This window comes from Thermobia domestica, chromosome 11, assembly GCF_964235325.1.
Source record: "Thermobia domestica chromosome 11, izTheDome1.hap1.1, whole genome shotgun sequence".
Taxonomy (NCBI): Eukaryota; Metazoa; Arthropoda; class Insecta; order Zygentoma; family Lepismatidae; genus Thermobia; species Thermobia domestica.
The window spans coordinates 249,180,164-249,206,598 of NC_137464.1; the positions used below are offsets into that span (position 1 = coordinate 249,180,164).

At 35.3% G+C, this 26,435-nt stretch overlaps 1 protein-coding gene across 1 annotated transcript in view; it reads left to right on the forward strand.

Annotated features, from left to right (window-relative positions):
* The first annotated feature begins 7,098 nt into the window (after window positions 1-7,098).
* The window catches only part of T48 (FU domain-containing protein T48), a 98,159-nt gene continuing 78,822 nt past the window's right edge, over window positions 7,099-26,435 (forward strand). Inside the window, exon 1 of the mRNA XM_081731982.1 lies at window positions 7,099-7,433. Within this exon, the coding sequence (XP_081588108.1) occupies window positions 7,343-7,433 (91 nt within the window). The 5' untranslated portion in view covers window positions 7,099-7,342. The remainder of the gene's footprint in view (window positions 7,434-26,435) is intronic.

Sequence of the window (26,435 nt, forward strand, 5' to 3'; positions counted from 1 at the left end):
AATTGCTATCATATATATTTTTGAATAATTTCTAACAGTAAATGAGATTTTAATTTCTCTGCTTATAACAGTGGCAAACAGATTGTTATTACTTGAATTCAAGTTCATTTATCACCTCCAGATATTATTGTTAAGGAAGAATTAAATAAAAAAAAATAAGAATAGAAAAATGAAAAGACAGTAGAGAAGTGACGATTGGATAATTTTGATTTACTTTAAAAGTCTTACTAGCGAATGGAAACTTGAAATTATAGAAAGGATCCAATTCGATAGAAGTGCACTTGTGGATCTTAATATTCATATAAACTAAATATCCATATATATAAACATTCAAATTATTATTCAATTTTATCTAATCAAATTACCAAAAAAATCAATGTTAAATTACCAAATAAACAAGCAATAAAATACACATACAATATTGATACAGATTAGTTGGGATATCAATTGGACATTACTTTGAATCAATTAACTTTTTGTCTTTAGTAATGAGAGCCCGTCTGCGCAATTTTGACACTATATTAGATACTTATCGATTAATTATCCTAACTTTTGTGTATATTATCTAATTTACCGATAGGCCGTAACTCAGGGGTGCCCACAAAGAGAGGCTATGACGCAAACTGAATCATTGAAATATTTGGGGGTGTAAACATCTATATAAATATGTTTGAGGGGGTGTAAAAATAATCGAAAAGATTCTTTTCATGGAAGAACACCTACGGATAGACAATTGAGGGGGTGGGCACCACTGCGTAACTGTTGTTTTTACAGAAACTTTTACAGATGTGCAACTACAATTCGTTTCTGTTTACGAAGTGCCTATCCAGACAATTATCATCGAACAACTAATAGCATTGAATTTATATTTTATTTAAATTGTAACTCCCAAATTTGCACTTCCACAGACATGAATATTATTCTAAATATTAGGACTCGATACAAATATGCTTCTTATTCTGACCTTTGTTCATCAATTAAATGTCTTAGTGTGTGATGAGGAGTTAAAAACTCAAAATGTTATGCAATAAGATGTATTATTTCTTCAATAAAATAAATCGATAAAATAAAATGGATCACTGACACAACTGGATTTATGGTTATTGAATGAAAATTAAGGCACGCTCATTGTTCATTCCGTATGGGAACGGAGAATCAAACAATACCTCAGTCTCGACCCGATTGGGGAATGAAGTAAAGAAATCGATGGATGATATTTGCCAAAATAGTCCGGCCTTGAGTCATAATGGGGAAGAAGTAAAATGACTATATTTCCTACCTTCTCACCGCAGCTATTTCTTTTTAAGACTGCTTCTTCTTACCAGGCACGTACTTTTTCCTTGTGTTCAACTTGTTAAAATGTATCACTGACACTTAACTTCTCCTGCTCCTTTCCATCTGGCCGATGCTTCCGTCACAGTTCCATGGTTGAAGTCCTTACTTCGGATCCCGACGTGTGCATCTCATGGGCTGGATACTCGGCTGGTCGCTTATTAGCCTCTTCACAGAGCATATACTAGCTGGACCTGCGCTTTCTACATAGCGCATCATTCGCATATGAGCATAAATCTCCTTCTCATTAGTTACAACATTCGTACATGTCCCTTTACAGACACAAGTGAAAGACGTATTGATTAAAAAAGCCAAGGGGTATCAAAGAGGGGAGACTTTTCGATTATTTTTTCTCAATATCTCGCACCATTTGCAAGATTTGAGCCTGCTTCCGGTTGGAGTTTCTAATTCATGTATGACCAGTGTTTTCTTTCTTCTTGCATGCAGTATGTAATAAGCAAATACATTACATACACAATTAATTATAATGTCAGTTATATATATGGTGTTCATTGGGCAAAACACTTCAAAAAAAAAAAAAAGTTCATCTAGACTGGAGAAATGGTTATCCTTCCTTTTCCATTATTATTTGGCCATGAAACAAACGCCTGAGACATATAGAACCCCTATATACAACAGTATGGTGTTGGAATGTATAATGCTTAGGATGTGATGCTGTATTTTTTTTCAACACTTCCAATGTACCCGTAAAAAAAAAAAAAACGTAATAAAGAAATAGTACCCATGTTTTTTTTAAATATTCAATTAGAACTGGAAAACCTACATGAAATTTGCAATCGATCAGTGAAAACGTCATCTTTCTACCTAGGTAGAGCCTGTAGTTTCCGAGATCTCATTGTCGAAAGGATTGGCCATAAACATATAAACGTAGTTTAAAAGAGCTCCATAGATGGCAGCACAATTCATTTGCATCTATATATTTCGGAGAAGGCTTATTAAAGGCAAAGGGTTTTGAACAATAATTTAAAAGGATAAACTTTGTGAAAAATATTTCTTTACGTAATTTATTTAAAGTACACTCTTTTAAAAATATTTGTCTTGGTTATAAACGTGAAATCACAAATAACCGTAAATCAAAGGGTTGAAAGCTAAGGTTATAGGTTAGAGCTCGGTCGCTCTTAATTGGTACTGTAGCATTTTAATAGATAGAATATACTAGGGCTTCCATGGGATGTGGATGTTCTTTTCTCCTATGGATTTGTCTGACAATTTCCACTATGCTGTCTATTTAAAACATATGCAGCCCTTTCTATTTTTACTAAAAACACAGACATTCAGCAACTGATTACCAACTAGAACCATAGGTAGTTCGATTGCCGCCACTAACAACAAACCACTTCTGCTTTTGATAACACTTTTCCTTAAAAGAAAAATAATTCGAAAATATTTATCAAGATAATGTACTGCGTTTGTACGATATTAATCGATAGGTAATGCTAGCTGGTCGGCTCCTAACAAAACACCACGACGGCAATGCACTAGCACATAATTTTTAACTAAGAATCACTTGAAAGAAAAAAATAAAGTTCGTTGATGTTCGTGTGTGTATGCGTATAGAGGCCGTGTGTAATGTTCGACGAATGTATTGCAACTGCCGCAGCTTATTTCGGTGTTAGGGCACGTACCTATCTATAAACAAAAAAGATATTTCATTTTTTTTCAAAAAAATGAAATTCACAACTTGGTTTGTTGTGGTGGCGGTTTTCGTTTTTTTTTTTTTTTTTTTTTTAAGTTCGTTGTAACGTTTTAAGTTGAGTTTATGACATGCTTAAAAAGCAAAAGGGTTTCTGAATATCTCCAATGTAAAAAGGATGTTTTAGCAGTTTCTCGGAGAATTTTAACTGTTGATTGCTCATAATTTACATATGTAATGATAATTATTTCTAAGCAATTGTCACAAAACCTCTGCAAAAAAAAAAAAAAAAAAAGTTATGAAAAGATTTGAATAGTCATTTTGTGGTGGGAAGTGCACATATACATCCAAATTACAAGAGGTTATTATTTTCATTGAGTTAGTGTTTGTGACTCTTGCTGATAATGTTGCACCTTCTGACAGGTTTGTAGGACATACGATAGAACGTTTGAGGGATTTCAGGTTAAAGACTTCCCTATAGTTATAGCCCTTCAAGATAAGACGTACTCTCTCAAAAGTATAATAGAGTTTATACCAACTGAAAATGATCTTAACATAGGACTATGTATGTTATAATTAGACTTCGTAGTCGTTGGGAGCGCCGGAACTCTCAAGACATGAAAACTGTTTCATTTGTAACGAGTCTTCGTCCCCAATTATTAATTTACTGTTGCCCATAATTAATGAATTAATATTTTATTCAAATTGAACTTTAAAAAAACTCCCAAATGTGCTTCTTCAAATGAAAGAAGAAAAATATTTCGTGAAGAAAAACATTGTTGAATATTACAACAATTATAAGCATGGTGTCGAAAATTAGGATATATCTTATGTGTAATCCTAAATTCATGAAAATAGTATTTTTGCAATTTTTCAGAAATTTAGGATTGAATATGTGCATCAATCTTATAAATCGTGTAATCTTCTCTGGAAGTTGTTCTTTCGTCTTTTCTCTGTTTAATGAAAAAACATTTTACTATTATATTCATTATGTTCAATAATTTTCGTTTTCTGAAATCGCTTTTTAATATGGAATTCTGTACATTCACTGTGGTGGCATATGGGAACGATATAACTTCAAACAAATACAATAATTAAACATTACCAACGGAAGGTATTAAACAATAAAAGTTAGTGATTGATTCATCTTTTAAAATTCCAGCAAGTCAGAATTTCAAAACTGGTTAGTGTTAATCGAGGAAACGAGTAAGTGTTCGATTGGAAGTTGTAAATGCTTGATATTCGCATTTAAATCAAAATATCCCTGGCAATTCTGTTCCATTTAAGGTTTAATTTATATATACTTTTAACTATCACTAAACAATGGAGTGTGATGAAATTTATTGGAATTATCCATTTCTTTTATTTAAATTGACAACTGAACATTTGAGTTTAATGTAGTAATCGGAATGTTCTTTCCATTTAAAAGTAGAAGAGGATTTTTATTTTAGAGTATGACTAGCCTTTGGCTAGCTGGGAGCTCCGTCCCCAGACTCCCGCGTTTGCTCGGCCTATGGCCTCGCATCTCGTAGGTATCAGCCTTTCAATCAAGAATGAATTTTATGCATTTGCTATTTAATTACATTTCCTGAATTTGGCACAGCTGGGGGCTTCGCCCCTTGATCCTCACGTTTACTCGGCCTACGACCCCGCACCTCTTAAATCCACAATTCTACAAATTTCAAGTTTTTTCCTATTTCAACTATCTAAAAGATAAGATTTTGTATCCCAAGAAAACGCCCATTTGAATAACATGGGAATTTCTTCATCCCCATTTAGACCCCTTAAAAACTAAAAATATTCACTTTTGGCAATTTTCCTGTAGGTTAGTCCCGAAAGGCTACAATCATACCAAATTTCATTATTATAATCCTGCCGGAAGTGCCTAAACATTTTAGGGTGTAGAAGATGTCCCATATAAATAACATGGGAAAGATTTTTCAGTTCCCCATAAAACCACTCTAAAGTTGGACATTTTTATTTTTAGCGATTTACTTAGTTAATGCTAACGAAAACGTATAAGCATACAAAATTTCATTTTTTTATTCCAATTCCAAGTACCTAAAATATGAGATTATAGGTCCAAAAAAAGACCCATTTAAATAACATGGGGAATTTCTTCATCTCTCCTTTAGACCTCTTAAAAATTAAAAATATTCACTTCTGACAATTTTCCTGTCGGTTAGTCTCGGAAGGCTAAAATCATGCCAAATTTCAACTTTCCATGTCAACTGGAAGTACCCTTTTAATTTATGTCAGCTCATGTAGTTTTATATATAGTTAAAATTATTTTAGAGTATGATTAGACTTTTTATAGACGACAAAAATGACATAAATACTTACGTTAAAATCCATGTGTAATAAGTAACTAATTATTTCGGTTGTAAGAAAGATTTTACATTATGTTTGTGTAAATTGTTCTATGTTCATTCTTATTACGCGTGAATTTGGGTTTTAAAGTACTTTCTGAAGGTATGATAATATTAAAAAAAAAAAAGTTTGAAACTTTTAGATGCGAGTTCATTTTTTTTTATTTGTTGTGTAAGTCATTTTATTTTACTCATATGTATTCTTTACACTTTAAGTAAGACACCCTATTTAAACATCTTAAATAGTCAATGTAAAAACAGATCTTATTTTTACAATGTAAGTAAAGTTTGGTTTGTGTCTGTCAAATTTTTGTGTAATTATTATTGGAATACACATATTCTCCAAATTTAAAGAAATTAGTCAATAGTTTTATGTTCACATGAACTTAGCAGGACCACTTTATTTTTCGATTTTCTCGAATTTGAAGCCGATACAAACGAAAATTTTTACGGTACAATCCGGTACAAACGACTCGTACATAAAAATCTTCAGATTTGTAAAAATTTGTATTCTGGTCCTGCTATGTCCACGTGAACTTAGCGAGAACACTTTATTTTTCGTTTTTCTCGAATTCAAAAAATTTTCAAACTAAAATATTTACGGTATAAACCGATACAAACGCAGTACAAACGTATGGGATGCAAATATTCTTAATTTTCTAAAGTGGTTCTGGTAAGTTTACACACGTAAAGAGAACCATTTCTACAATTTTTTCTCAGCATATAAAATGACATCGACGTCCATTTTATCTTAACCGATTCGGGAAAACAACTGAATGGTTTGAAATGAATTTCTGTACATAATTAGCAGTACCTTTGAGCCGGATTGCTATCAGATTTTCATTAAAGTGCATATCAGGGGGAGTTAAACATACAGGCCAAAAATTGGGTATCGTACGAGGCTCTCATGTGAGAGTGATAAAACCCAGTATTCAAACTACTTGTTAAAATAAGTTGTCATATGTAAATGTTTTCGAAAATTAAACTTCTAAAGAGAGTTAGAAGGAAATCTTATTTTCTCCTTTTGTATTCATAAAATGACTGTAGTGAGGAAACGTTTCAACTGTTTAACATGACGTTTTGAACATAGTGCTGGGCTTTTATCAATTTACTTTGATTGAAAAAGTATCGTCAGGAAAGAAGGAAATTTAAATTTTTCACAGGTTATTCCCTGTGGAATGCTTTTTTTTTTTTTTTTTTAACGTAGAACTTGGATCGAGTTCAGTTTTATTATTTATTGATTTAGTTTTATTTCACTTTGATTAAATACACATCGTAAGGGAGTAATGGCATTTAAATATAATTTCCATGGATATTTCAGATAGTAGCCTACCAACATAAAATTCAGCAAATTTAATTTATATTGTTTAAAACCGCAAGATACGGATGTTAACATACGCTCTAAACATGATGATAAAAATTGATTTCAAAGGCGGCAGGAATAGTGGTCCCCACTCAAAAAAGTTTAAGAAACTTTGGTCCATAGGCTTCTTTCTTAAAAAGACAAGAGGAGTGTTTCGGAAACGTTGCTCAAATTGAAGACAGAGAAGTTGAGGTTACATATTGGAGCCGATGAGCTATCACACAGTTTGATCATTGGTATATAAAGACAATCCTTCTTCTATCACGTTACGGCCTGAGGGCATAGCGTATCGTTAACGGTTTTTATAATCCCCTACGAATGGACGGCCAATGGACTCGTCCAAACATTTCTCGCTCTTGTCTTCTTGAGTCTCGGATGGCGATAAGGTGGAGAGACGAGAGAGAGAGGGCGCTGCTTTCGTGTCTGTCGGACGCTCGCTCTTCAGTTGTTTGTGAACCGCGCGAGTGTTCGTGTGGATACGGAGAGTCGCTTCTGGTTGCTGTGTTTTCATGTTGTGTTGTGTTTTTTTGCTGTACCATGTGAAGTGTAGTGTTTCAAGTGTGTGTAACTTTGTGGAATGAACGCAAGTGCTATTTACATTAAATACCCAATGTTGGCGAAGAAATGGGTAGAAATAAAGTGCCTTTTCATATTGAGATCGTAATTTTGTTTTTATTCACTATGGGAACAATTCCTGCGGTCGTTGAATCTCAAGGTAAGTTTCGTTTTTTTTTTCTTTTTTTTTACCCTTTTCATTTTCTCACACCTGCCGAAAGAAGAATATAGAAGAATTTTCGCTATTGGGAATGGTTTTCTGAGGAGTATTAGGGAAAAACACACTAAGTGATATATATTGCGTGAAACTAAACAAATAATGTCATTTACATCTTAGCTGACATTAAAATAGATTTGACTTAGTACCCTGACATTTAAATATTTTTTTATTCATTTTGATTTTTACATGAACTTTAGTTTCAATTTGCTGGTAGTTTAACGTCCTACGATAATGCTCTTTAGGCTGAATGAGGCAGATAATTAAAGACATGAATGATGATGGAAGATTTTGTGGAATGATAATGTGGGAGAAAACGTGAATACCTCGAGAAAACCCATGGACACGATGTTGTCCACTACAAAATGACTTGACTGGGATCGAACCAGGGACCCCACCCCACACACCAGAGGTAAGCGCTCTACCACTGAGCCACCATGGCACCAGTTGCAATTTGCGAATGAGTAGAGATAACGGACATGTCTGATACCCAAAAGGTTCTGTGTTTGAATCCTGAACTTAGCCTGTTCGCGTGAATTTTTCACGAATTTCGTCCAGTTTCACTTTGTGAATAACTTATTATTCATTCAAATGGGGGCGTAAAAGATGACTATTCCAGGTTGAGAAGTTGAAAAAGAAATAGTTTTTTTTTTTTTTTTTAAAGAGAATGTAAGCTTTTAAATAAGATGGTAAAGGAACCGCTTTATATTACCTTTTATTGCTTTACATTGAATTTTATTTTGTTATTGGTTACTGCTAGCTATACTTTATTCGCTTTTCTTTCTCCTTACCCATCTAAACAGGCCTGCAAGAGGAAAGGTATGAGAATCGGTTCCTGTAGTCCTTGCCATTGTAAATTACGCTAAATAATTGTTTTAAAAACACCACGAATTCCTTGTAAACTTCATAACATACTCTTTCAATTTTGCTACTGTCTAAGGTAGTGGCGTACGTAGAAGTTCGTCAAGAGTGGAAGAAGGGTTCACACTTTTAAATTCATATGATTTAAGGGGGCAGACTACTAAATATTTTTGAAAAACTAATAATTTTTCTTTTGTCCGTTTTTCGTAAGTGGAAAGAGGTAATAAAATGTAACTTACTACAATAATAAACAATGTTATTCTACACCCGAAAATTCGAATCGGAAGAATTTTCAGTGTTGCCATCCATAGAAATTACAGTGTGACCAGAATTTGAATTACTCAAAAATCTAGGTAAAGGCAGCGACTAGAAAAATGAACTCAACGGTAATTGATGACTTATCATGCTGTCTACCTTTCTTGTTTACTACTTTTTTAAAAAATGTTTCTACTTATTTTGTAATAACTTATTTATTTTGTAATAATTTATGTAAGTTTTATAAAATAAATAGAAATGTTATTTAAAAAGTAGTAAACAAGAAAGGTAGACAGCATGATAAGTCATCAATTACCGTTGAGTTCATTTTTCTAGTCGCTGCCTTTACCTAGATTTTTGAGTAATTCAAATTCTGGTCACACTGTAATTTCTATGGATGGCAACACTGAAAATTCTTCCGATTCGTATTTTCGGGTGTAGAATAACATTATCTATTATTGTAGTAAGTTACATTTTATTACCTCTTTCCACTTACGAAAAATGGGCAAAAGAAAAATTATTAGTTTTTCAAAAATATTTAGTAGTCTGCCGCCTTAAGGTAAATGTTTATTTATGCATAATATCTTGCTCGATAGGGAGGGGGGGTTAAAACATTGCAACCTTTCTTGCGTACGCCACTCGTTTAAAGACCGCTGCCAACTTAAATAGCATGTCTCAAACTCTTTTACAAGTGGGGATTACTTTTATTAGAATGTTCAATAATTATCCTACTGTAGTACCCTTCGAAAACAAATGTATTATTTTATGTTTTCACTATATTCCAATATATATACAGGGTGTTACAAAAAATTGTCAATATTTTGGAAATATATTTCTCACATCATATAGGCTTGTGATCGGAAGTGCATGTTTTCGTAGTTATCGGATACTGAAAACGTTAAAAAGAAAAAATCTTTAAAGGTGCAGTGTTCTACTACTATAGGACCGATTGTAGTCGGGTCAAGACATGACTGAGGAACTAGTATGTAAACTATCCAAATATTCATCTTTCAGAACCTCCGATACTTGCACAATCATTTTTAGATAGGCCATTTTGGGAGTACTTGATCACTCTTGACCTACCTCTCTAAAAATTAGTGTGCAAGTACTGGAGCATTCTTAAGCATGGATATTTGGATAGTTCACATACCAATTCCTCGGTGATGTCTTGACCTCGATCGATAAGTTTCATAGTAGCTGAGCTATGAACTTACCATGTTCACTTGTTCCACTTTTTCGGCACCCTGTAACTCTGAAACTATCCACTTTTTAACACAAATCCATATGAACTTTTTTCTTATTTTGATGTGAGGAAACTGTTCTCAAAATATTGTGATAGCGGTACATTATTATAACACCCTGTATAGGCTACTTACATTTTTAAAAATAATACTATTATAATAATACAGTACTATTATAAATGAAACCCAGAGCCGTGGGTCATTGCCCCATTCACAAAAGCTCTCAATCAAATTAACGTTTTAGCCAATTGGATCTAATTTCTACTTCGTATTTTTTTTTCAAGGTCCACTTTAATATTATCCTCTCATCTGCACGTAGGTATTCCTAATGACCTTTTTTTCCGATTGGGCTTCTAGTTAAAATTTCGGAATTTATTTATGTATTTTTCATTCTGGCTGCATAACCTCTCCACTGAGTCTCCTAGACATGGCCCTAACAATTCACTGCACAGGAAGATAAACACAAGAATTCACCCTTGAACTAGTTAATTTCTTTTTCTCAAAAGAAAAAAAGAAAGAAAGAAAGAAAAGAAAAGAAAGAAAGAAAGAAAAATGAAATAGAAAGATAGAAATAGTATCTTATTCAAATGTTCAGTTTTTTTTTTTTTTTTTTTTTTTTTTTTATCGATTTTTCGTCGCTCGGAAAAATTAAATGATATTTTGTAGTTGAATGTTCCACGGTTATGCCCTTTAGGCTAATGGAGTCGGATAAGTAATGAGAATAAATGATTGTGAAGTTTTTTTTTTGTGTGTGTGTGTGTGCTTTCTCACCGAGAATCAAACCCGAGACCACGTGCACCAGTGGCACAGATATTATTCAAGAGTCCACTTTCTGGAGAACCTCCACTTTGGTCTAGTTGTAAGCGGGATTTTTTTTTTTCGATATACAAGGTCTCGGATTTGATTCCTGGTGGAAGAGATTCGGACATTCTACATTGGTTCGGATCGCACTTTAAACAATAGGCCTCATCCTTTATAACCTCGCTGCAATCAGATGTTGTATATACAAATTAAATTAATCTACTTTCCATGGAATGCGAGTGTTCCCGGGTTCACATTCACTAAGGACACTAGGAATGCGCACGAGACGAGTCGAGACAGAATTTTTCTGACAAAATTCGAGTCGAGACACAGGTCTTCCAATAGAAAATATATATATATATATATATTTTTTTTTCGAGTCGAGACATCACTTTTGCAGCACATTTTCGAGACGAGACAGTCTCAAATCTTGTCTCGTGCGCAACCCTCTAGGACACTCGGTAGGAAAGGTGTAAAATCCTTTTCAGGTCAGCCGTCTTGTTTTATTTACCTATTGAGTTTTTCCTAGGTTTTTATCATTCACACATGCAAATGCTGGTATGACACCTAACATAAATGCCCATTACCACTTCCTTTTTCACTTCCCCGGGTAGTGTGATCGCCAAGGGACATCATTTCTCGTACATATTGGGCTAAAATGGTCATAATTGCCGAAAGTCCAGAAATATAATTCCTACTTTCCACAGTAAACTTTTTAAACAGTAATCCACGGCCCTGAATTGAATATTGCTAGCTATTTCGCTATTATTTTTAAAAATATATTTTTCACACCAAGTGCTGTAAAACCAATGCTTTTCTTCACTATTAGGTCTCAGATGTGTTTTCTCTATACTGCGAAGCGTATACCCTAGATATGGAGCCAGTTTCATTTTTCTTTCTTATAGAGCAGTGATTTCCACCTGAATGTCCTGCGATGTCGGAAATTGCTGCTCTCGATCTTGGTAAACTACACGGAGAAGGAAAAGAGCTATGTAACATGATGTTAACAAAAGACAGTGGTAATAGAGAAAGAAGATCATCGATAACGTAGTCGATGGTTTTGCAAGCATACTACTAGTGGATCATGAATACTCGTACTCTGCCAACATTTGCTTCTTCCATTGCTCCACCTCTTCCCTCCTCTTTGTTTCTGAGATTATAAAAGCGCATTCTTTACGTTGTACAGTCAGCGACGAAAGTTCTTTCCGTTTGGTGGAAATTCTTTTGGGAATAACGGTGGTATTGCTGGAACGTACAGAAAGTTACATTCATTTTTAAATTTACTGAAAACTGGACTCAAATTGTCCTTTCATTCTCAAGTTATTTACGAAACTAATTTCATTAAACGAAATGAACTTCTGTCGCTGAGTGTACAACTCGCGAGAATTGTTGTAGAACTCGACAAGGACATGCGAACGTATATAAAAAAAAAATGAAAATGAAATCTTGTGAGTTTTACGTCCCACGATTATGCCGGTTAGGCTAAATGAGACAGTGATGATGAGTGATGAATGAAAATGGTGGACCCACGACCACGGTGTTTGTCCACCTCCACCACAAAGTCCACACGGTGCGAGCTGAGATCGAACCAGGGACTCCAAGCACCGGAGGTGAACGCTCTACCACTGAGCCATCGTGCCCCCAACATGCGAACGTAGCTGCCACTCTCTAACCCAGGGTTACTCAACCTGGGGGTCGCGAAGATAAGCGGAAGAGATTAATATAATTAGAATCTACTACCGGAAAATGTTTTGAACTTTGTTTTGATGTGCAAAATTTTTATTTTTATACTTACTATTGAGAACAATGGAAAGTAGGTCTACTGAACGTTTCAACAGGTGCAGAGGTGTATAAAAATCAATTTAAATGAAAGAATGAAACTAATGAGAACTTTATATTGAAATACCAGAAAAATTAAAATGCAACAAAACCTGCATATTAAAATACAATTAAAATGGAAAGCCAATGAGATACCTGAGCATGGTGTGATTTCGCTAGTGCGGCAATGTCTGGTTCAATCTTCGTAGTACACATTACCATTTAAAATACTCGATAACTTTTTAAACAATTGTCCCCAAGGAAGTTATGAAGTTTTAAAATTTTCAAATGGCCTGCATTTTGAAACAATATGACGGATCGAATTCGATATTTGTAATATGAATGAACTGACCAAGTTTGGTTTTAATCTATTTACTTTTAGAGAACATACTGTTTCCTTTATATAGAAGAAATGGATTCTACTATTATAGAAATAGATGGATATTGTGAGATCTCCGCAATAGGTATATTAAAAATCCCACACAAGCTTATTACAAACCAGAAATTATAAGGGGGTCGCTGGCAAGAGGATATGATAAAATGGGGTTCGTAATAGGAATTAGGTTGAGAACCACTGCTCTAACCTATACAATCTCAGCGATCACGATACCAAACAGTACGTTTATAGGTACTCACTTAAGCAGTTTTGAGGAAAGCTTTCTCTAACTTTGCTAATAGAAAATGCTCTATCCAGCTGTAACTATTTATTTGTATCAAGATTGTTTGTTCCAACATCTGCTGCTGATTTGCATTTCTGTTTGATCTGTTCACAGGGGCGTCATTTAGGAGGGCAGGGAGGGGCATTTGTCCCCCCCTGAGTTTGAGATGTATATAGATTTTATCAATAGAATAGTAGTAAATCAGTGAAAAACGCGAAATTTTACTAATATCAAGGGGTCTCCCCCCCAAGCAAAATGTGAAATGACGCTCCTGTCTGTTCAGCATATCAAATCATGTTGGGCACAGTAATTTGTGTATAAAATGATAGGAAGCTAGTAGTAAGAAGGAATAGAACAAAGGCTTGGTTTGGTAAACTTTCTTCATAGAGACGAACTCAGCAAACTGTTTCTCCATAAATTATGTTTATTACTTTGGATAAATAAAATACAAATGTCCGATGTTGATTTCTCCCTTATTAGCCGCAACGCCTTACATGCAGAATTGAAATACACCTATCACACAAGTTTAGGCTATCCTTTCTTTTGTTAACGTGTTAGTTGGCACCACTTTTTTCCACAAGATGTCGCCTGCTTAGCAAGTTCTCAAGAAACCTCACAGTCTGTATGTCACACAGCGTGAAATTACTAATATAGACGGGGGCACGTTGGCTCAGTGGTAGAGCGCTTACCTCTGCTGCATAGGGTTCTTGGTTCGATCCCGGTGATGGTCAACATCGTGCTCGTGAGTTTTCTCGGATACTCCCGTATTCTCATTCCACAAATTCTTCCATCATCCCCTGACGTAATCATCTGTCTTCCTTAGCCTAACAGGTATAATCGTGGGACGTTAAACTGAAAGATTTTGTACCAATTACTGGCATAGACTTGTATGTATGTAAATACGTAGGCCTACGTCTGTGTATGACACACACAGAGATACAAATAAAATGTACACGCTCAAGTACCAGGAATTACAAAACACCCTATACGTAGGGGACAGGCTGTTGCGATGGGAGATAGCGACGGACTTGCAACTGGCGATTTCACTTGATTTCATGATTAGCCAATTTCATAACGAAAATCAGAAATGGTAATGAAAGTAAGCATTTTTGTTAGTATAAAGAAAGTAGGGAGTATGAAGATGAGAATAGCTTTGAGTCACTTGGGGTATTTCACCAATTCAATTTAGCTTGCGATATCGCATTTAGATCTCATAACTTCATCACGACGCACTAAATGAAATCATAAGCTGACAAAAGCGATTTCTTTTAAAAATATAAACATGAACATAGCGTCGAGATGATTGTCTCTGGTACCTGTCACACGCGTTCCCATGTTGCATTGAATGAATAAAATCTGTGACCTGTGTAATGGCTTTTGGATAACATTCTTGGTATAAACGTAATTTTGATTTCCCATTATCGTGCTTTCTAATCAGCCTTTCGTTTCTGGACTTGAATTCAATCTTCCAGTATATTTTCAATTTCCATAATAAGAGTGTTTCTTTATTTTTTTTTTTATTATTTCTTTATTTTCTCTTGTATAAATTACGGTGTTTTCGAAATGTGTGTCTCTGTGTTCCAAACTATAATTTGGATTCGCATAAAATTACAGTGCTGCGGTGATTGAGCTAACAGAACTGGAAACACAAGTCCCCCCCCCCCCTAAGCACTATATTGAGGGAGTCAGTACCGGTAGTTTATTTTGTTTTAAGCAGGATAACTTTTGCTGTTACTATTCATTGTTCCAAAGTGAAAAGTGGAGTAAAATCTTTATTTTTATGTCCCATGTACGTACGTGTCCTTTATGCTAAGGAAAACGGATGATTAATGATAGTTAGTTATTAGGAAATAAATGGCGGAATGATAATGTAAGAGGAAATAAGAGAAGCCGAGAAAATGCTACGATCCTTTACACTGTAGGTGACCGCTACATCATTGATACATAGATAGATATTTCAAAAGATTTGTCGGAAATCACAACTGTTCTCACTGTCAATGTACTACGAAGATTATTATTATTATTATTATTATTATTATTATTATTATTATTATTATTATTATTATTATTATTATGTTAAGATGTTAAACTGGAATACGAAGTGGAAACTAGATCTAGTTGACTAGGGACAAAAGTCTATGGAAAGCTTTTGTAAATGGGGCGTTGGACCTCCGGGTTTCATAGGCCATATAGTTAGTGTTAAGAGTCTTCATCCCGGCGAAATTAAAATACCGCTAATTTTACAGTAATTATGTGATATCTTCAAATAGATAAAAGATAATCGAAATGTGGAACAAGAGCGCCCTAGACAATATTATTTTACATGAGATACCGTTATTACGACTCACTTATTTGCTTTCGATTTCGACCCATTTTGAAAATCGGCATTTATTTTCGCGTTTCTAAACAGCTGAAAACGGAAAGCCACTAGGTGACTTGTGATAACGGTACCTCACGCAAAATAATATTGTCTAGGGCGCTCTTGTTCCATATTTCAATTATCTTTTATCTATTTGAAGATATCACATAATTACTGTAAAATTAGCGGTATTTTAATTTCGCCGGGATGAAGACTCTTAAGCTTAATAAAGTGGTACTTCCCTACTTCTTTTCACAGCGGCCTTAGTCTACCACGATTTATCGACAGAGCTTCAGGCTAGAATATATGCATACCTAAGACGTATTTACGTATGTCTTAGGTATGTCTATATTCTGACATGTATGCCTATTATCAGGGGTAAAAGTGGATCTAGAAAGGTAGGGGGACGCATCACGTCACACCGTCCCCCGTATCTATCTTTTCCCCATCATATTTTTTGTAGAAAGTGAGGGGACGCAACATATATTTTCTTGATGTGGGGGGACGTCGGACTCCCGCGTTCACTTTTACCCAAGGGTGCCGATTTCTCTGTAAATTTGAGGGGGCATTCAGATGCAGACGGCATATAGGCTATGTAAGGATTTTAAGACAAATTGCATTTAATTTATGTAAAATATTGTATATTTACAAATGCAATGAGGGGGCTCACATGAACTTTGGAGGGTCCCCCAGGATCGGCGCTCTTGGTTTTACCCCTGCCTTATTATGTATACGTACGTATGTGTATAGCAGGGATGCAAATAACCACTCGCCCGCGGTGAGTGGTTCATCCATGCGGGCGAGTATTTATTATCACACCGAAGGTAAGTAAATCATGTCTATTGTGGAGTTTAGAGGGGATAGGTAACTTTATGGTTATTAATAGTGTAATTTATAGTTATGCTAACAAAGTATTCTCTCTAAGTGTATCACGCCACGCTGGTGGGTAATGCCGCACTGTGATTATTATTACATGAGCAAAGTGAACATATTTCGAAGTTTCTTTCCGTAAGAACTTTGGTGTTAAAAAACTAAACTAAAAACAAGACTGCTTTACATTACTTTTTTGAAATATTATTAATGCTATTTGACTCTACCCAGAATGAATTATTCTTGCGTAGTTTTGTGTTATACGAGGGTATCTTATTTTTTCAACCTCCGTTAACTCATTAGAAGAGAACCGCGTGACGTAACGAAATAATAAATATATATAAAGAGATTAGATTATAAATACACTATTTGATATTCCATGTGTATTATTATTCATTAGATAGTAGATATGGCAGGCATTAAGATAAAGACAAAATCTGTTCATTGGAGATCACCTATTGACTCTCGTGTCCAGTCTTCGTGGACATACTCTGGTGTTCAATCATTGTGGACACCTCTAGTATTCAGTCATTTTGGATTGATTCTGGCGTTCAATCATGGCGAACAGACTCTGGCGTTCAATCATGGTGAACATACTCTGGCGTTCAATCATGGTGAACATACTCTGGCGTTCAATCATGGTGAACAGACTCTGGTGTTCAATCATTGTGGACAGATTCTGGTGTTCAATCATTGTGGACAGATTCTGGTGTTCAATCATCATGGACAAACTGTGGTGTTCAACCATCGTGGAGTAGTGAGCGTGAAACCATATCAAGTACAATAGGAACGACCGCTGTGTTATTCATATAGATATTGCCTCTATAAACTAGGATTCATGCGGTTGATAGTCTATTACGTTTGAGTGAGAAGACAAGATTTCGCCATAGCATGTATTTCTTGCTGTTCTTTTTTTCTTCTTCTTCTTTAATGAACACACACATACATACACAAATAGATGATTCAGAACTTGTCACTTGTAATTTGATGAGTTAAAAGTTACTTTCCCGTTTGATGCCATTGTTTCGTCTTCTGACAAGATTCCCTTTTTTTTCCTCTTTCTTTCGTTTTTTCTGAGAATAGGAGTGAGAAGGTGGGAATTGATGCTATGAGAAAATGAAATGTGTTCTTTTGGTGACATTTTCAGTTTTCATACAACTAACAAACATACGATTAAGGGGAGGAATTAGAACATCCTTGGAAAGTGAAAATCCTTTATAAATGCTGGATGGATGAATTTACAGTTACCATCTATCTGGCTTTGATGAACTGTCCTTTCTCTTTATTTTTAACTTAAAATTTTGCGAATGTAGTATTTTTTAAATTTAGGGAAGTTTAAAGTGAAAATGAGTATTACGTCCCACAATTATGCTAGGCTAAAGGAGACGGTGATTATGAGAAATGAATGAAATGGTGGAATGAAGAAAGTGGGACGAAACAGGAGAACCCCGAGAAAACCCACGCACATGGTGTTTGTCCACCATAAAGCCCACTTAGCGGAAGCTGGGACCCCATACGCCAGAGGTGAGTGCTTTGCCACTGAGCCACCATAAAGAATTACCATTCCAATTTAAATAATTTTCAATTGATTAAATGCTTAATACTTTAAATATCCTGGGCCGCGGTGGCTGAGTGGTAGAGCGCTCGATCTCTGGTGCATAAGACCCGTGGTTCGATCCCAGCTCCCGCCAAGTGGGATTTGTGGTGAGCAACAACCACCATGTGTGTGGGTTCCCCTATTTCCTCACATTTTAGTCATTCCATCATTACAATCCATCTCATCGTCATTGTCACTGTCTGTGTTTCTTCGGTGCATAGACTTGGGACCTTAAATAATAGTAATAGTAATAATAACATAAATAAATCGACAATTTGTTCTAGTAGAATATAATTTATTTATTATTAAAAACGAATGGTATACTTTTAACGTTATAAAAATTCGCTTTTCTTTATTTTCTTGAGAGATTATATATTATAAACTGAGAGATGTAAACTCACTTGAGAGTTTATCCATAAGCATGGCATTTCGTTCAGTTCGATGTTGTGTACCGATTGATATATATGCACAGTGCGGCAATTTGAAACCGAGACTGGAGCTGTAAGGCAAGAGAATGAATATAGAAAATTTCTTACATTGGATCATTCAACGTGTACCAGTCCGTCATCCATACGTCGTTGCGCCCTTGCCGTCAGTACATAGAAGGTTTGCTGGATGTCGTTTTGTGAAATTCTCTTGCAAACTCTTGTCGTATCCCTCTTGATAGCCCTTACGTCATCTGAATGCAGACTTGAGTTTACGAAATAGAAATTAATTTCACGGGGCCACGTCCGGTAAACAGGGAGTGCGGGATAACGCAGTTCTCTTTTGGAGATAAAATGTATTGCACAGCCACTGCCTTGTGACATTTGCATGAAGTAGACGGCATTGAACATTACTTCCATACTCGAGACTCAAAGTGCGATACGTTGCAGTAACCACTTCACCGAGAGAAAGGCGCCAAGAACTTCAGAAGCTGGGTCCGTGTCTGTAAAGATTCCTTCCCAAAAGGGTTCATGGTCATTAACTGTCATGTAGGCACAAAATTCTTATACATATTGCTCGTACGATTGAGAAAAAAAAAAGTAGCAAAAGCTTGATTTTGGATTTTGACTGGTACGGTGTCTTGGCTTGTGCAGAGTTAGGCGTTTTATCGACGGTTCACATTGAAAAACCTATGTTCTGGCTACGGGCCTACTCTCAGTGTTAGTGAATCCAATTTGCCTACAAGAGTGGCTTATAACACCCTATTACACACTTCCGTCATTTTCTTGTGTTACGGAAAATGTCTGTGTGTGTTAAGTGCGGGGAAGCTAGTAAACATTAACGAAAGAACAGTGAAAATCGACTGAAGGCATTAGAAATGTCAGTATAGAGAAGAAGTGAAGATTAACGGGGTCGAACAAGAAACCACTGAGGAAAACTTAGGAACACTCTTCAGTTGCTTTCTGAAATTGAGGAAGAAAATACTGGTATTTGAGAAAGCTTTGTTTACCTGTGCACTGAGTAAGCTCTTTCTTAATAATGAGGTGTTTGAAATTCTCAGCCGAACGAGGAAAGTGAATGAGCATTGAGCTTAAGGAAGTGTGTTAGACATTATCCGGGATCGTAATACTCCAAATTATGAATGCGTCAAGATGTCAAATAATACTTTCGACAAAGTGGATACTTTCAAATATCTATCAATATTAACAGATCAAAACCATATTCACGAAGAAATTACATGTCGACTAAAAGCAGGGAATTCGTGTTATTATTCAGTTAAAAATCTCTCGTCGCGAATTCTGTCGATGAATTTAAAGCTTAAAATATATAAAACTATTAACCATTCTTGTTGTTTCGTATGGTTATGGAACCTAGTGTTTTACTCTTGAGGAAACAATGTAGGCTGAAAGTATTTGAGAACAAGATCCTGAGACGAATATTCGGGGACCCAAGAGGAATGGGAATGGGGAATGGCGGAAACTTCATAATGAGGAACTACATAATTTATACCGCTTACCAAACATTGTTAGGGTCAACAAGTCTTAGGAGGCTTAGGTGGGCAGGTCATGTAGCTAGGATGGAAGAAAGTAGAAACGCTTTCAAAGTCTTGACTGGAAGACCAATCGGAAAACGACCATTAGGAAGACCTACGCAAATGAGAGGACAATATTAAGATAGATCTCCTAGAAATAGGAATACAAAGTAAAAACTGGATTCAGTTGGCTAAGGACAGAACTCAATGGACAGTTTTTTTTTTTTTTTTTTTTTGTGTGTGTGTGTGTGTGTGTGTGTGTGTGTGGACGTTGCATTGAACCTCTTGGTTCCATAGGCCATAGAGTTAGTTAGTTAGTGTTGTTAAGTGTGACCGACTAGAAATAGCTTTAAGAAAAATATAAACTAGTTTGGATATTAATGGAATAAAAACCTCTTCTTAGGTATAATAGAAGATAAAAAGGAGATAAAAACAATATTCTGGGATAGTTTAAAAAAAAAAAAAAAGAAAAATTAGTTAAGACGTTAATTGAGAAAAAAGTCTTATTAGGTATGAGAATGTAGTAGAAGGTGGAAGAGAAAGAGGAAGAAGAGAGAAATGTTGGTCGAATAGGTTAGCTGAGAACCGTAGTGCTTAGAATCTTCTAAAAGTGTGGCAACAGTGTGCTACTGATGGCAGAATACTTTTGATGTCAATGATGCAAATTTTCGAGTAGAGAGTTGGAAAGAAGCGTCTGAAGGTTCTGCTTTCAGTCACGAAACACTAATAAAAAGCGAACTGTTGTTGTACGTAATTAATGTATGTAATAAGTCTAAGCTGAATATTATGATTCAACAGAATATGAATGAGCGGGATGTAATAATAATCACTGTCACTTGTAGAAGGTCATGAAATAATAACTTCCTCCTTTCGAAATCAGGATTAGTTAGTGATGTCGCCGAAAGGAATGGGAGTAAAGTTTTGAATAGGAAGTATGTTGATTACTTTTTGCTAGACACAATTATATTCACTGAATGTATTTTTATCACTTCTGTCCCTGCTTTTTCTTCTATTATTCTCAACATATTAAAAATGAAAAAAAAAAAAATCTTAATTTTGGAATGTGTTATTGTGGAAGCTGATAATAGTAAAGTAGGTCAGTGGTTTCCAAAAGTGTGTTGTTGGTGACGAGTTTGAAGCCCAAATTTGTAAATGAAATAAAATCTTTCAGTTTAACGTCCCACGATTACCCCTGTAGGCTAAGGGAAGCGGATGAGTAAGACAAGTGAATGATTATGAAAGAATTGGTGGAATGAGAATGCAGGAGGAAACGGGAGTATCCAGAAGAAGCCCACGAACACGATGTTGTCCACCACAAACTTACTTGGGCGGGGATCGAGCTAGGGACCTCTCGCACCAAAGGTAAGCGCTCTATCATTAAGCTATCGTGTCCCCCTGAAAATTTAGTTTTAGGTATTTCTTCTTCTTCTTCTTCTTCTTCTTATTATTATTATTATTATTATTATTATTATTATTATTATTATTATTATTATTATTATTATTATTATTATTATTATTATTATTATTATTATTATTATTATTATTATTATTATTTTAGAATCAGTATTAACAGACGAAAATTATATTCACGATGAAATTAAATGTCGATTAAAAGCAGAAAATTAGTGTTATTATTCAGTTCAAAATCGCTTGTTGTCTCGAATTCTCTCGAGGAATTTGAAGCTTAAAATATATAAAACGATAATCATGCCTGTTGTTCTGTATGGTTGCAAAACATGATCGCTTACTCTGAGGGAAGAACATAAAAAGTATTTGAGAACAAGATCCTGAGACGAATATTCGGACCCAAGAGGAACGGGAATGGGGAATGGCGGAAACTTTATAGCGAGGAGCTAAGTGTCATCAAGTCTAGGAGGCTTAGGTGGGCAGGTCATGTAGCTAGGATGGAAGAAAGTAGAAACACTTTCAAAGTCTTGACTGGAAGACCAATTGGTAAACGACCTAGGCGCAGATGGGAGGGCAATATTAAGATGGATCTCGCAGAGATTGGAATACAAAGTAGAAACTGGATGCAGTTATCTAAGGATAGAAGTCAGTGGAGAGCTTTTGTGAATGCGGCATTGAACCTCCGGGTTTCATAGGCCATAGAGTTAGTTAGTTATTTTCCTTCCCCTCTTTTTTTTTGTCATGGTGGAAAATATATATTTTTCAGTGAGTGTGTGGCTGTGTAACCAGCGAGTTTCTAGGGTTTTAAGGTTCTAATCCCTTAACTAAACTCTCATCACGCCATTCGTAACGCTGACCATTTGTGATACAAGAACTATGAAAAATTGTGTTGAAAATACCACGGTTCGTGACTTAAAAGTCATCAGCTTACACTTTCGGAATTTTTGGATCAAAAGATCCAATATATTTCAATCAAAATTTTTCTTGTAGGCTTTATATCTGGAGAATTACGTAAAGTATAGCCAAACCCAAACTATCACTTAACTCAGTATGATGCCCTTATTCCGTAAAAAAAAAAAAGATACGAAAACTCAATTTATGGAGCATTCCAAAAAATGTTGTGGTCCATCATCCAGAAACTAATTATTGCTCAAGATCACGATCTTTTGATTTTTTTTTTTTAAATCGTTCCTAAAATTCTTGTACGTGTTTTCATCTCTGGTAAAGTTTGCCCAAACTTTATATTTCCTCGTCTCTATATACACTCCATGAAAATATCGGACTCGGTTATCATTTAAGAAATGGGGTGAAATGTTAGAATTTTCTCTCTTCTTTCTTTTCTTTTCCTGTTTTTCCTTTTATTTTTATTTATTTTTGCTACTTTTTGTGTGAGTGCTGAGCAACTCTACAACAATTTTCGGGGACTGCTCGAGCACCGGAGAAACCTGGGAGTCTGCGACCCTGATTGTATATATCGAATTTTGCAAACTCATATCCCACTTACCATCATTTTCATTCAGTTATTTTAAATATAGGTTAAAATGGAAACTCAAATGCTTCTATTCTTAGAGAAATTTTGTTTACTTGAAATTTTCACTTTCAACATCACTTGTGGAATGTTTACAGTGTGGGAGGGAGAGAGAGTATTTTTTCTATAATTTTTGTTACCTGATTTATACCCTGTCGTCGCACAGCTGTGTTTTGAAGATCTGACAGAAGAAAAGAGTTGGGAAAGGTTTGTAATTGGAATGAGTAGGCTGCGTTGTCTGTGGTGTATTGCATCAATTTCTCTTGATTGTTTTGCCTTCTTAGGATGGATGATATGGCGAGAGAAAGTTGTCGCACTCCGTGTGTTCCATCGCTGCTGCATGTGAATGCTTCGCCCAGGAACAATGGTATATGCGCGACACATGGTTTGATCTCACTACGGATGGTGTCAACCTTGACATCTCTAGTGTAACTGTTCTCATCCAAGAAAAAGAAATAGAAACACGTGCTTTTCATTTAACCCGGAGAGAAATCGTTCTCAGATGACAGGCAAGTCAATGTCTGATGGCGAAAGGAAGGCTGTTGATACATAATTTACGATGTTCTCAGTGATGATTTCAGATTGCTTCTACAGGAATAAAATAAATGTAACACAAGAGGATGAAGGGAACTCGGGAGAAAAATTCTGAGCTTCAATTTCAAGGGGAAACATTTTCTTAACGTCTATCAATGAAATGTCATCCTCTGTCAACGTCTTTATTGTGAATAGTGGTAGATGTAGAAGGTAAAAACTGGGGAGTGGGGAGCAGCCAGAACTCAGACTATAATAGGTATGAGTTTATAATTTTTCATGGGTCTTGCAGAAGTTTCCAACTTAACTCTCTCTCTCTCCCCTTCTCTCTGTCTCTGTCTCTCTCCCCTCTCTCTGTCTCTCTCTCTCTCCCCTTCTCTCTGTCTCTGTCTCTCTCCCCTCTCTCTGTCTCTCTCTCTCTCCCTCTCTCTGTCTCTGTCTCTCTCTCCCTCTCTCTGTCTCTGTCTGTCTCTCTCTCTCTGCCATTATCTCTCTCTCTTTTTCTCCTCTGCCTCTCTCTCTCTCTCTCTGTGTGTGTGTCTCTCTCTCTTTCTGCCTGTCTCTGTCTCTGTCTCTCTCTCTGCCTGTATCTCTCTCTCTCTCTCTCTCGATGGATATAATGACTAGGTTGGACGTTGACATTGTGGACCTCAAGTATTGTTTCACACATTGCATAACAGAAAAATTGGAACTGAAACTATATCTAATGTTTCAAAAAAATTCCAATAAATTATAAAAAGCAACGCTTACCATAAACTTTTGAAAAAATATAAATAATAGCTTCAATTATTTTTGTTGCTTAAAAAATTGGGGGAATGATTGTAAATCCGCACTGATTTTTTTTTTTTTAAACATTTCTATCAAATACGATATTTAGCAGCTGAGCTAATTCGATTATAGAATAGTCGATACTGTCAGTTGCATAGGCATTACGTTTGATTGTACAGTCCGCAGCAAACACCCTGCAACATGAGCATGTAAGTTTATTGTGAAACGACGCCTAACAGTGCAGGGAATCAACATAGCGACTAAGTGGTACGAATCACACCAGGATAAACTTCGGTGTCGTCTGCTGCACACTTATTTTGGAGCCAAAGACTTCATTGTTTCACAATAAACGTACATGCTAATGTTGCAGGTTTTTTTTTTTTTTTTTGCTGCGGATTGTACAGTACCTAGACTAATTCTGTCTCTTAGCATCGAATAGATTCATTAAAAAAAAAAAAAAAAAAAAACAGTTAAGAATGCTCGAAGAACATTGCCAGAACGAACTTAAAAAGAATTAATTGTTTTCGAAATTAATATGAAATTGTATATTAATTTTTTTGATTAAATTCAATAGATATTATAATATAAATAATTATATTAATATAAATTGTAATAAATAACTAGAAAATTATAAAACAAATTGTAGGCAGTTAATTAAATGAAAAAAATATATTATTTAAATCTCCCGAAATCGGAAATTTTTGGCCAATATCTCGGGAACGGTAAGAGTGATGCGAAAAATTCCATCACTTCTTTCAGATAGTTTCTGATACTCTATCGAATAGAGGGCTCAAATTGAAAAATAAAATGGCAAATAACAAACATTCACACACACACACACTCACACACACACACACACACACACACACACACACACACACAGAGAGAGAGAGAGAGAGAGAATTCAGTAACGAATTTTTTTTAAGTTCGTTGAAAATATGATTTTTCAATTAGAGAACCAAATAGCTGCGAATTTTATACGATTTACTTACACTTAAGAAAACTTGGAAGTTCTTATTATCCGGATATGATAAGGCTTAAGGTGAGCATGTCCCTTAGCGGCTGTATTGTAGAATTCTAGTACCAATACTCAATCGTCTTAATAACTGTAAGGTAGTAAACGCATCGCCGCGAATGGGGAGGAGGGGAAAGGCATGAGGCGATAGAAACTTGTTTATCACCCTGTACTTCTGATATACCGGTATTCTTGAAGCATGAAATGTTTTCTAAGTCTTGTGGAGGATTTTTATTTCACACTGTCTTGTTATTTAGATCTTATATGATTAATTTTGTATAATATATAATATAATAAAGACACAAAAAGATGAAAATATCAGTGTATTGTGTGTCATACCTTGTTATTTTCCTTTAATGAAGTCATGAAAATTTATCTATCGACATATCGTTACGCGAACATTAGTCTGTATATGACCTAGATTTATTTTGCGCTGAATTATCGTTTATAATTATGTAGTTAATTAGTCTGCAAAAATTGTTCTACTCGTGCACATTTCAACTTTGATATTCATTATTTTGTATTAATATTGTACTAGCGTAAACATCTGCGAGTCACTGGAATGATCAAGATTTTTGGATGCGTTAACCGTTTGCACCGTTTTCTCTGGGTCGTCCATGATGAATTCATGCAAAATAATTAAATATTCGTACTCGTGTGTAGGAAAATGACATCGTATACGAAATTTCGTGTGTGTATGACCAGTCGATCAACACAAAACATATAATAAAATTTTAAAATCGCCTTAAATCCCTTTCTCTCCCCCTTTCCTTAGGGGCCGAATTTCAAAATTTTCTCTTATGCTGTAGGGTGCATTTATACAACGTTTCAAGTTTCAGCAACTCTTTCAGATACACAGTTGAACGATGAAAAATAAATTTTCTAACACTTTTTTTTTTTTTTTTTTAAATCTAATTTCGCAAACCATCATCTTATCCCTGGTTCGTAAATCTATAAGAGAATCTTCTTGAAAATTTCAAGTTCCTTTTCCCAATAGTTTCGGAGATTGCGTTGGGAGACAGTGGGTTTTAGTTAAAATAAACAGAGATGAAACAAATGATTCATTTATATCATTGGTTTATATCATTCTCAATTTAGACATGCGAAAACTAGGCTCTTATGTGGAAAATAACAAAAATATTTGCTCTCTATAAGTTTCTTATTCAGTTAGTGGATCCTACTTTTCAAATACAAGATACAGTACCTACGAGTTCTGTGTTTAGTCTGGCGCTTGCTACCTTATTCCAGTGGCAGGACACGAGGGAAGTGACATCAGTA